Source organism: Schistocerca piceifrons, chromosome 7 (genome assembly GCF_021461385.2).
Source record: "Schistocerca piceifrons isolate TAMUIC-IGC-003096 chromosome 7, iqSchPice1.1, whole genome shotgun sequence".
In the NCBI taxonomy this organism is placed as follows: domain Eukaryota; kingdom Metazoa; phylum Arthropoda; class Insecta; order Orthoptera; family Acrididae; genus Schistocerca; species Schistocerca piceifrons.
Window position 1 is genome coordinate 581,998,321 of NC_060144.1, and position 12,772 is coordinate 582,011,092.

General features: G+C 38.4%; 1 protein-coding gene across 1 annotated transcript in view; it reads left to right on the plus strand.

The window, feature by feature from the left end:
• Positions 1-12,772, plus strand: part of LOC124804891 (histone H4 transcription factor) — a 94,915-nt gene that overhangs the window by 15,912 nt on the left and 66,231 nt on the right. Inside the window, exon 3 of the mRNA XM_047265264.1 lies at positions 12,281-12,420. Coding sequence (XP_047121220.1) covers positions 12,281-12,420 — 140 coding nt within the window. The remainder of the gene's footprint in view (positions 1-12,280; positions 12,421-12,772) is intronic.

Genomic DNA, 12,772 nt, shown 5'->3' on the forward strand with positions numbered 1-12,772 from the left:
TTTTACATTCACATCGCAATCTAATTTGTACATACTGTTACATTCTGAACATTTCTAAGTTTTGAGGTATGAATTAAAAAACGCCTTCAGTCACAATTTTTCGTATTTTATTCAGTACACAATGCATTTCGGACTCTTTGGGTCCATCTTCAGGTGTAATTCGTCTTAATACATGCTTCATTTGTTCTCTTGAATGAGATGAAATGCATATTCCTGTCACGAAAAGGTTTAATGTTAGGTTACGAATTTTGTAAGTCAGATGTGGAAAATATGAGTGAAATAGTGGAAAAGATGAATAGTATAAACTTGCCAGATAATCCAAGAAAAGCGTTTTTAACGTTTTAGTAACAGCATAAGATTTTTCCTCTATCGTTATCAAGCATATCACTTCATCCAAGAGGCACATTCGCAAACACATGTTTGTAAACACTTCACAGGTGTTTTTGTACATGGTGTGGTCAAAGATGAATTTTTCATAGTGCTGAAGATATAATTATTAAACAATTGTCATATGCAGGAAATAACTTTAGAACGGATCTTTAAAATTACTGAAATAGCTGTGACTTGCGACATCTGTTTGTTCATTTAACATCAATTCTGGTTTTTTTATTTTGTGGAGGCATATCTCCAGTTGTTCTAACAAATTTAGGGTATTACCATTGGCTTCATTATGTAATACTACCAAATTGTTTTCTAAATTGTTGATGACCTGTTTCGTCTCTAACATATGTTGTGCAAGCCTGAAAGCATTTACATGTTGTTGAAAATGGGTTTTGAAGTTTCTGCCGGTTTTCCCTACATAGTAGGCTGGACAACTGGGGCATGATACTTCGTACACTCCACTGTTGTTGTATGTTCGCGTATTTGATTTTATGTTATGAATGGCTGAATTTCTTAATTTATTATTAGTTGAGAATGAAACTGTTACATTTTTTATTTATTTTTTTAATTTTTAAGGTTAGCTATTTTTTGTGATATGGGGCTCAGGTATGGGATACTGGCAAATATTTTTTCTTCTTTCATAGTGTTGTTATTCGTTGTCTTCCTTTTGTGTATTTGTTAAATTGTCAATTGTTTTGTCTGTGTAGCCATTGCTTATGGCAATGCTCTTTATTGTATCTATCTCATTCTTGAGCATGTTTCCTTCTAGATCAAGAGAGTGTACTCTGTGTAGCATGGACCTAAATGCAGCCTGTTTCTGTGTGGTGGGATGGCGTTCCATTTGCCTTCTACTGTATTCCTTTCTTCTGTTCTAGTCAATTGTTGCCTCCTCATGCTCCCTCTGAAACTCTCAGTAACCAGTGGTTCTATCAACTTTCCAGGTCCCATCTCCTTAACTACGTAACTTTTTCCAATTTCTGTAGTTCATAACCAATATTTGTGGCCAGAGTCTACATCTGCCCCTGGGAATGTTTTACAATATAAAACCTGGTCCTAAATCTCTGTCTTACCATTATATAATCAATCTGAAACCTTCCATGCATACAACCTTCTTTTATGATTCTTAAACCAAATGTTAGCAGTGATTAAATTATGCAGTGTGCAAAATTCTACCAGCCAGCTTCCTCTTTCATTCTCATTTTCCTGCTGTCGAATTCCAGTCCCCCATCAAAGAGTAATTTTTAACCATCTGAATAATTTCTTTTATCTCATCATACATTTCTTCAGTGTCTTCATCATCTGCGGAGCAAGTTGGCGCATAAACTTGTGCTAATATAATAGGCTTGCGCTTCGTGTCTGCCTTGGCTACGATAATGTCTTGAAGAAATAAGTCAACCTTATTTTTCGGTGCATTTTGTGGGGCTCATCTGTTACTTTGACTTGTTTCAAAACAGGGTGCTGAATCCTGATTCTAACCTAAAAAAGGTGCCCCTCCGGCACCAGTAACCACAGGGATGTTGCTATATGTGATCGTGGTTTCCCCCCTCCCCCTCCCCACATCCTGTATATTATTTGCAAGAAGCTCAGCCAACCTATCTTTCCTTCTGGGTCAATCCATATGAAGTGGTCCAGTGATGGTTGCTTGACCATTTTTAAATATTTTATTTTTTTTTATATGTGATTGCCCTATATTTGAGAAGTTCAAAACAGTTTTTTTAAAATAATTTATCTTTCACCTTTACTGGATGGCGGCCATTTTTATTTATAGGCGTGCAACGATTTTTGGGTCTGGAGACATTAGCAAAAATTCGAATATCTCTGCCCTGGGTTAAGTTACAACATTGCAATTGACATGATTGTTTTTAGAAAAGTGTCCTCTACAACATTGTCTATTACACAAAATACCCTAAATTGAAAAACAACCAGTCAAAATGACCTCCAAAGTTTGATATCCAAATTTTTCAAAAGTCCACTTTTTAGGCCCAAAAATAACAAACAAGGAGTGATTTATGAGAGTCTATTTTTTTCTGTAGTTAGATATCATACACTACAAGCCTCATATAGAGCAAGAACACTTAAACAAATGTTTCCTTATTTTTTTATGAATTTTTGAAATTTGAAAATTTTCATTTTTTGTAAAGTTTGGGGTTGGTTATCTCAAATGGAACTGAATACAAAAGTATGATTTTTGCACAGTTTGTACACCTACATGATAGCAACGTACTGTAAAAATTTCAACATTGATATCTGAATGTGAACAAAGATATGAATTTTTGAAAATGAGGAAATAATTCACATTACTCTACAACTGATCTTATGGCTGTTGCCTATAATTTTGACATATATTTAGTTAACACTGTCACTCAATATTCATTTATGTATTTTAATAATCCCCGCATGAACCATGGACCTTGCCGTTGGTGGGGAGGCTTGCGTGCCTCAGCGGTACAGATGGCCGTACTGTAGGTGCAACCACAACGGAGGGGTATCTGTTGAGAGGCCAGACAAAAGTGTGGTTCCTAAAGAGGGGCAGCAGCCTTTTCAGTAGTTGCAGGGGCAATAGTTTGGATGATTGACTGATCCGGCCTTGTAACATTAACCAAAACGGCCTTGCTGTGCTGGTACTGCGAACGGCTGAAAGCAAGGGGAAACTACAGCCGTAATTTTTCCCGAGGACATGCAGCTTTACTGTATGATTAAATGATGATGGCGTCCTCTTGGGTAAAATATTCCAAAGGTAAAATAGTCCCCCATTCGGATCTCCGGGCGGGGACTACTCAAGAGGATGTCGTTATCAGGAGAAAGAAAACTGGCGTTCTACGGATCGGAGCGTGGAATGTCAGATCCCTTAATCGGGCAGGTAGGTTAGAAAATTTAAAAAGGGAAATGGATAGGTTAAAGTTAGATATAGTCGGAATTAGTGAAGTTCGGTGGCAGGAGGAACAAGACTTTTGGTCAGGTGATTACAGGGTTATAAATACAAAATCAAATAGAGGTTATGCAGGAGTAGGTTTAATAAAGAATAAAAAAATAGGAGTGCGGGTTAGCTACTACAAACAGCATAGTGAACGCATTATTGTGGCCAAGATAGACACAAAGCCCATGCCTACTACAGTAGTAAAAGTTTATATGCCAACTAGCTTTGCAGATGATGAAGAAATTGATGAAATGTATGACGAGATAAAAGAAATTATTCAGGTAGTGAAGGGAGACGAAAATTTAATAGTCATGGGTGACTGGAATTCCTCAGTAGGAAAAGGGAGAGAAGGAAACATAGTAGGTGAATATGGATTGGGGGGAAGAAATGAAAGAGGAAGCCGCCTTGTAGAATTTTGCACAGAGCATAACTTAATCATAGCTAACACTTGGTTCAAGAATCATAAAAGAAGGTTGTATACCTGGAAGAATCCTGGAGATACTAAAAGGTATCAGATAGATTATATAATGGTAAGACAGAGATTTAGGAACCAGGTTTTAAATTGTAAGACATTTCCAGGGGCAGATATGGATTCTGACCACAATCTCTTGGTTATGAACTGCAGATTGAAACTGAAGAAACTGCAAAAAGGTGGGAATTTAAGGAGATGGGACCTGGATAAACTGAAAGAACGAGAGGTTGTAGAGAGTTTCAGGGAGAGCATAAGGGAACAATTGACAGGAATGGGGGAAAGAAATACAGTAGAAGAAGAATGGGTAGCTCTTAGGGATGAAGTAGTGAAAGCAGCAGACGATCAAGTAGGTAATAAGACGAGGGCTAATAGAAATCCTTGGGTAACAGAAGAAATATTGAATTTAATTGATGAAAGGAGAAAATATAAAAATGCAGTAAATGAAGCAGGCAAAAAGGAATACAAACGTCTCAAAAATGAGATCGATAGGAAGTGCAAAATGGCTAAGCAGGGATGGCTAGAGGGCAAATGTAAGGATGTAGAGGCTTGTCTCACTAGGGGTAAGATAGAAACTGCCTACATGAAAATTAGAGAGACCTTTGGAGAAAAGAGAGCCACTTGTATGAATAACAAGAGCTCAGATGGAAAGCCAGTTCTAAGCAAAGAAGGGAAAGCAGAAAGGTGGAAGGAGTATATAGAGGGTCTATACAAGGGCGATGTACTTGAGGACAATATTATGGAAATGGAAAAGGATGTAGATGAAGATGAAATGGGAGATACGATACTGCGTGAAGAGTTTGACAGAGCACTGAAAGACCTGAGTCGAAACAAGGCCCCGGGAGTAGACAACATTCCATTAGAACTACTGACGGCCTTGGGAGAGCCAGTCCTGACAAAACTCTACCATCTGGTGAGCAAGATGTATGAGACAGGTGAAATACCCTCAGACTTCAAGAAGAATATAATAATTCCAATCCCAAAGAAAGCAGGTGTTGACAGATGTGAAAATTACCGAACTATCAGTTTAATAAGTCGCAGCTGCAAAATACTAACGCGAATTCTTTACAGACGAATGGAAAAACTGGTAGAAGCGGACCTCGGGGAAGATCAGTTTGGATTCCGTAGAAATGTTGGAACACGTGAGGCAATACTAACCTTACGACTTATCTTAGAAGAAAGATTAAGGAAAGCCAAACCTACTTTTCTAGCATTTGTAGACTTAGAGAAAGCTTTTGACAATGTTAACTGGAATACTCTCTTTCACATTCTAAATGTGGGAGGGGTAAAATACAGGGAGCGAAAGGCTATTTACAATTTGTACAGAAACCAGATGGCAGTTATACGAGTCGAGGGGCATGAAAGGGAAGCAGTGGTTGGGAAGGGAGTGAGACAGGGTTGTAGCCTCTCCCCGATGTTATTCAATCTGTATATTGATCAGGCAGTAAGGGAAACAAAAGAAAAATTTGGAGTTGGTATTAAAATTCATGGAGAAGAAGTAAAAACTTTGAGGTTCGCCGATGACATTGTAATTCTGTCAGAGACAGCAAAGGACTTGGAAGAGCAGTTGAACGGAATGGACAGTGTCTTGATAGGAGGATATAAGATGAACATCAACAAAACCAAAACGAGGATAATGGATTGTAGTCAAATTAAATCGGGTGATGCTGAGGGAATTAGATTAGGAAATGAGACACTTAAAGTAGTAAAGGAGTTTTGCTATTTAGGGAGTAAAATAACTGATGATGGTCATAGTAGAGAGGATATAAAATGTAGACTGGCAATGGCAAGGAAATCATTTCTGAAGAAGAGAAATTTGTTAACATCGAGTATAGATTTAAGTGTCAGGAAGTTGTTTCTGAAAGTATTTGTATGGAGTGTAGCCATGTATGGAAGTGAAACATGGACGATAAATAGTTTGGACAAGAAGAGAATAGAAGCTTTTGAAATGTGGTGCTACAGAAGAATGCTGAAGATAAGGTGGGTAGATCACGTAACTAATGAGGAGGTATTGAATAGGATTGGGGAGAAGAGAAGTTTGTGGCACAACTTGACTAGAAGAAGGGATCAGTTGGTAGGACATGTTTTGAGGCATCAAGGGATCACAAATTTAGCATTGGAGGGCAGCGTGGAGGGTAAAAATCGTAGAGGGAGACCAAGAGAAGAATACACTAAGCAGATTCAGAAGGATGTTGCTTGCAGTGGGTACTGGGAGATGAAGAAGCTTGCACAGGATAGAGTAGCATGGAGAGCTGCATCAAACCAGTCTCAGGACTGAAGACCACAACAACAAGAACAAAAACATTTTAATAATGCAATATTAAACAATCGGAGCTTTCGGTTTTGTTCTGTGGTAATAAAAATGCCCATTTACATTTAGGTTTATCATCAATAAAGAAGTACATTATCGCTAGGTGTGGCATAGTTGTAGTCAGTCTGTTCTGAAACCTCTGTTAGAGTGGATGTACATAATTCATTGATAGTGTAGAATGTGTTACGTGCTTTGTTCTGTGTGTAATTTGTAATTAATTTTGAGAGATTAACTGGAATGCAATAACATGGATGAACAGTGCTCTGTTGGACAGATAGCAATTGAAGTGTGTCACAAAACAGTTTATGGTTCAGAAAACGAAAAATGTCAATGACTTTGATGAAGTTAGACAAACTGTGTTTAAATTTCGAGTAAGTTATTGTGTAACATCAGTGTGTGAGTGTCATGAGAAGAAATATATTCTGTGAAACTTAAATGTGATTCCTGGATATTCCCTGTGCCTAAATTGTTTACTCAGAAATATTTGTTGTGAATCGAGAACCAGTATGATGTAACCTTGTTAATGACATTTATATTCCTAATGAGGAAGCTGTTAGCATATTGGATTTTGCTTGTTCTGAGTTAGACGTATCTCCTGCTTCGTAAATAATAAAATTAAGTAGCAGAAAAAGAAAAGCAGCCATTGAAAATAAGGTACAATAAATTTCAGACCTAATTTGAAAAGACTTGGAATCATGCTTTAATAATACAGATACCAACATCATTTCTAAAGAAGAAGAAAGAAGAAAACCTACCACTACCATCATCTGACACTGAATATTTGAACTTAATAGAGAATTAAATGTTCAGCGACGTCTAAAGAGGAAAAAGTTAAAATTTTAAGTTTGCTCCCTAACTCATGGTCAAGGGAAAAAATAGTTCATGAATTCAACGTTTCTCATTGTTTGGTTAAACTGACCCAAAAATTGGTGAAAGAGCAAGGCATTCTTCCAGTTTTAGGAAAGAAGAAAGGAGTAGGTATAATTGAAGAAACAGTTAAAAAGATCCAGCAGTTTTCAGAAGATGATGAATACAGTAGAATGTGCCCAGGTTCGAAAGATAGCAAAAGAGTTGTTGGAAATGGAGTTAAAGGAACAAACAGAAACAAATAGTGCTGTCAAATTTGATGAACTTTATGTAGCTTTCAAAAATTCTCATTCTGAATACAAAATTGGAAAGTCAGAATTTTGTGACGTGCGCCATAAGTTGTGTATTTGGCTGGATCCTCAGGGATGCATTCCGTATGTGTTTGTTTATATCATCAAAATGTCAAACTGATGATTGCATGTACTAAACTCCGCGGTCTTAACTACAAAGAGTTACTAGATTTAAAGGTCTGTGACACTAACCGTCATGACTGCATGATGAGTTTGTGTAATAAATCCCTGGTAAGGAAAACGTTGTTGAATTGTTTCACAAATATGACGAGGAAATGCCAGACAGTATTACCTTCAAACAGTGGGTCACAACTGACAGGTCAGAAATGATAACAGTGGTTAAATCTCAGGAAGAGTACTTGGAATCTTTAATTGATAACTTACAAAAACTCAAAAGTCACCGCTATGTTTCTAAAATCCAAAGTTAGTTTCTGAAGAGCAAAAAAGCACAACTTCATGAAACAATGCATAGTGCTAGCTGATTTTGTAGAAAATTTTACATTTGTGATTCAGGATGCAATATCTACATCTACATCCATACTCCGCAAACCACCTGACGGTGTGTGGCGGAGGGTACCTTGAGTACCTCTATCGGTTCTCCCTTCTGTTCCAGTCTCATATTGTTCATGAAGATTGTTGGTACGCCTCTGTGTGTCATATTGTTCATGAAGATTGTCGGTATGCCTCTGTGTGGGCTCTAATCTCTCTGATTTTATCCTCGTGGTCTCTTTGCGATATATACGTAGGATGGAGCAATATACTGCTTGACTCCTTGGTGAAGGTATGTTCTCGAAACTTCAACAAAAGCTCGTACCGAGCTACTGAACTTCTCTCTTGCAGAGGCTTCCACTGGAGTTTTCTATCATCTCTGTAATGCTTTCACGATTACTAAATGATCCTGTAATGAAGCGCGCTGCTCTACGTTGGATCTTCTCTCTCTCTTCTATCAACCCTATCTGGTACAGACCCCACATTGGTGAGCAGTATTCAAGCAGTGGGCGGACAAGTGTACTGTAACCTACTTCCTTTGTTTTTGGACTGCATTTCCTTAGGAGTACAAGGGTACCACTGGGTCAATGACCAGGCAACAGTGCATCCATTTATTCTCTACTTTAAAAATGAGACAGATGAAGTTTGCAGTTCTTCAATTTGCATTCTAAGAGACTACTTGGAGCACAACACTTTGGCTGTACATGTGTTTCAAAAGTATGTAATAAATTACATAAAAGAAAATTTTTCCCATTGTTGAGAAGCTGATATACATTTCAGGTGGAAATGGTAGTCAGTATAAGAACAAAGATAATTTTTCAAATCTGTGCAATCACAAAGTAGACTTTGGGTTGGAGGCTGAATGGCAGTTTTTTGCATCTTGCCATGGTAAAAATGCATGTGATGCGAGTAGGAGGTACAACAAAATGTGAAGTAAGTAGAGCCAGCCTACAGAGACCAATCACAGACCAAATTCTCACAGTACAGGTCATGTATGTCTTTCGCAAGGATATGATTAAAGGCAGTACCTATTTTCTGATCAAGAAAGAAGTGGTTCTGCAGATTTTAAAACTGTGTAGCAATAAAAGAAACAAGGCATTTCCACAAATTCCTTGGCATTGCAGAAAACTTAGTTCGATGCTATGTAACATCAGAAACCGAAATGTATAATTACATCTCTGTCTTTAATGTTGAATGGCATAGTGGCATGTGTGTATAATGGGCAGTGGTGGCTTGCAGAGGTTGAAAGAATAAGTTTGGAAAACAATGATGTTTTTGTGAATTTTATCACCCTGCTGGCCCAAGAACATCATTCAAGAAATCTACTATTGACAAAGTTTGGATACCAATGAAAAATGATTTAAGGAAACTTTCAGTGCTTAAACTTACACTGCAACTGGGAGGTCTTAATCACAGAAGCTGTCTGAAGAATTAAGTGTTCCTAACACTCACGACCAGGTTTAGGAACAGTCACATCTTGAAGGATGTTAATTGAAAATATTTATTTTAAGTGTGTCAGAATAATATAAATGTTAATTTCTGTGATGTTTCCACTTTCTGTGTATAATTCAGTACCTTACTTCAATAATAATCATGTCCTGCCAATATCATACATGAATAGGCAACAACCACAAGATCAGTTGTAGAGTAATGTGAATTATTTCGTCATTTTCAAAAATTCATATCTTTGTTCACATTCAGATATCAAAATTGAAATTTTTACAGTACATTGCTACCATATAGGTGTACAAACTGTGCAAAATTCATATTCTTATATGATGTCCCACCTGAGATAACTAACCCCAAACTTAACAAAAACTGAAAATTTTCAAATTTCAAAAATTCATAAAAAATTAAGGAAACATTTGTAAGTGTTCTTGCTCTACATGAGACTTGTAGTGTATCATATCTAACTATAGGAAACAATAGACTCTCATAAATCACTCCTTGTTTGTTATTTTTGGGCCTAAAAAGTGAATTTTTGAAAATTTGGATACCAAACTTTGGAGGTCATTTTGACTGGTTATTTTTGAATTTAGGGTATTTTGTGTAATAGACAATGTTGTAGAGGACACTTTTCTAAAAACAGTCATGTTAATTGCAATGTTGTAACTTAACCCAGTGCAGAGATATTCATATTTTTGCTAATGTCTCTAAACTGAAACATTGTCATGCACTTACAAACGAAAATGGCCGCCATTAAGTAAAGGTGAAAGGTAAAATTTTTATATAGGGTAATCACATATAAAGAAATTATAATATTTGGAAATGGTCAAGCAACCAACTTAATTTTTATTGGACCACTTCATTTGGATTCACCCCTCTGTTATTCAAGAGTAGGCCATATCTAGTGTAATCCCATCTCCCAAATGTAGAAACTGACATTGCACTCAAATGAGATTTTGCTTCAGTCAACAGCAGCCTGCTCAGCTCACTGTTCAGATGGCTCACAGCAGTATTGACCCAGGCCTGGCCATGGCGCTGCAGGACCTCCAAAAAACACACTGTTTCATCCAGGTCACCCCCCTAATGCTGTAATTACTGTTCTTAGCTAGGCTGTTCCCTGCTCCACTAGCTATAATAGCCTGATCCTCTTTACCAAAACTGTGTTCTCTTTCACCTGGCTAAGGATAGCACTTGGCATTACAACACTTGTGACTTCGTAAGCCGTTCCTAATTTGTTCTGCACCATCTGGCCTACACTCCTCCCATGATTACTACTACTACTACTACTACTACTACTACTACCACCACCACCACCACCACCACCACCACCACCACCACCAAGACACTCTTCCTCTTACTCTCTTTTGGTACTGACCTACATCAAGTTTCTGCTGCACCCTACTGTAGCCAGCATGTCACTTGGGGCAGGAATGTGGAACCTTGCCTTTCCCATGCAATGCTGCCCTTATGATTGAGCTATCCAGTCACAATTTGCAACTTGCCCTCACAGTTTTTATCAAGCAGGAAGTTTAAAAACAGTTCTCACTCCACTGCAGAGTAATAGTTTCGTTCCACTAATTCTTATGTTTATAAATATGTGTTTAAACAGTGGAAAGTCCAGGATGGAATACCAATATTATGCAAAGATACTACTCACCATATAGCGGAGATGGTGAGTGGCAGATAGGCACAACAAAAAGACTTGCACAGTTAAAGCTTTTGGCCATTGGCCTTCGTCAGCAACACGCGCGCACGCACGACTGCAGTCTCAGGCAACTGAAAGCACACTGCCTGAGACTGCAGTCATCTGGTGAGTTAAGTTTGTTTTTGTGTGTGTGTGTGTGTGTGTGTGTGTGTGTGTGTGTGTTGTTGATGAAGGCCAATGGCCCCTGGATTTTCCATTTTTTAATATTATGCAAAGAATAGATTGCTACTCACTTCTCCCACAGCTGTATTCTGTCACCCGTCAAACCTATGGAATATCCTTGTCCATCCCTACTCCACTCCTTCTCCCGAACGCTTGCTTCATGGCTCATATCCTTGCAATACATTAGATGCAAGAAATTTCTCATATATCCTTCCACCATGACCTACTCCAATCCGGTCACAGGCATCTCCTATCCTATCATGTGTGATCTACAAACTAAGCTGCAACCCCAGTGCTCCTTCCTGTGTGGACGTAACAACTTGGCCAAGAGACAACTGGATCATACAGTTGCACAATATGCTGCCCAACATAATGTGCTTCACTTCAGTGACTGTTTCACACCCTGTGACATCTGGATCCACCATCTTTCCCTTTCCTGCCTCCCACTTCAGCAGTACATGATAGCCTTCTATTTTGTCAGTGCACCCACTAGTCTTTTCCCCCTTCTCTCTCTCTCTCGCTCTCTCTCTCTCTCTCTCTCTCTCTCTCTCTCTCCCCCTCCCTCCCTCCCTCCCTCCCTCCCTCCCTCCCTCCCTCCCCCCCTCCCTCCCTCCCCAAATCTCATAACTACACCTACACCAGTACACCCACCCCCACCTTGCTATCCCTCCACCTCCCCACCCCACCTCCTTGCTCCCATCACTCGCGCCATATTGCTGATCCCATCAGTTGCAGTTACTGTCCACATTTCAGCCACAGCAGCCAACTCAGCATCCCATCCTTTTCATAATATTGTTACTATGTTTTAGCAAATTGTGAATTCTTGTACTAATTTCACCTTTTTCTTGGCAGATCTGATAAAATACGCACAGTAATATCCATCTGCCAAAGTCAGAGATAAGTGAATAATCTTCTGTTATAGTCCCACTCCTCTCTCCTTCTGCCTCTCCCCATCATGCTTCCATCCCCCTCTTTAAACCCCTCCCCTCCCATTCCCACCCCACCCCAGTGTCTAAGCATGAGCAATGGAAGAACTAATGCTTAATGCCAAACATTAGAGAAACGAACTTGTTTCCAGTGTTCCTTTTGATTAATTCCTTATTTTGTTTGTTAACATTCATTGTTATACAGTATGAGAAAGCAGTTGTTAAAACATAGTTTTTCATTTTGGCAGTATCTTCCAAATCTTCGAACCCTCGAGTGACTCGGATATATCTTAATGAATAATGCGTGTTTATTTCAGAGGTTTTTGTGTGCTTGTGGGCTCTTTGTGAGTTTGAAACAGATGAGCCTAAGGAGATTGTGAGACATGTGAATTTTCACTCCTACCATACAAAACTGAAGAGTATTGGAGCAATGCTAATGAAGCATTTTAAAGCACTGGTAAGTAGAAATAGGCATAAGCTGAACTTTAAAAGTTATTACTGAAACATGAGGAAGATATTTCTTCAAATGCTAAAACATTATTGATATGTGCTTGTGGTTTATTTTTGTGACATAGGAATATTTAACACAGAATACAAAAGCTAGATTTCCCTTTGTCTATATTGTAATCAATCTGTGGAAAATGGCAAGGATATCTTCATTCTAATTCTTAGTTTTAGCTGGTAACAATAATTCTCTGTATTATGTTTATCATGTAGATACCAATTATTTTATCCACCTTTTGTAACAAAAAGTTTATATTGTGTACCCATGAAGGGCAACAAAACGCCCCAGACTGTCAGTCCCAGTT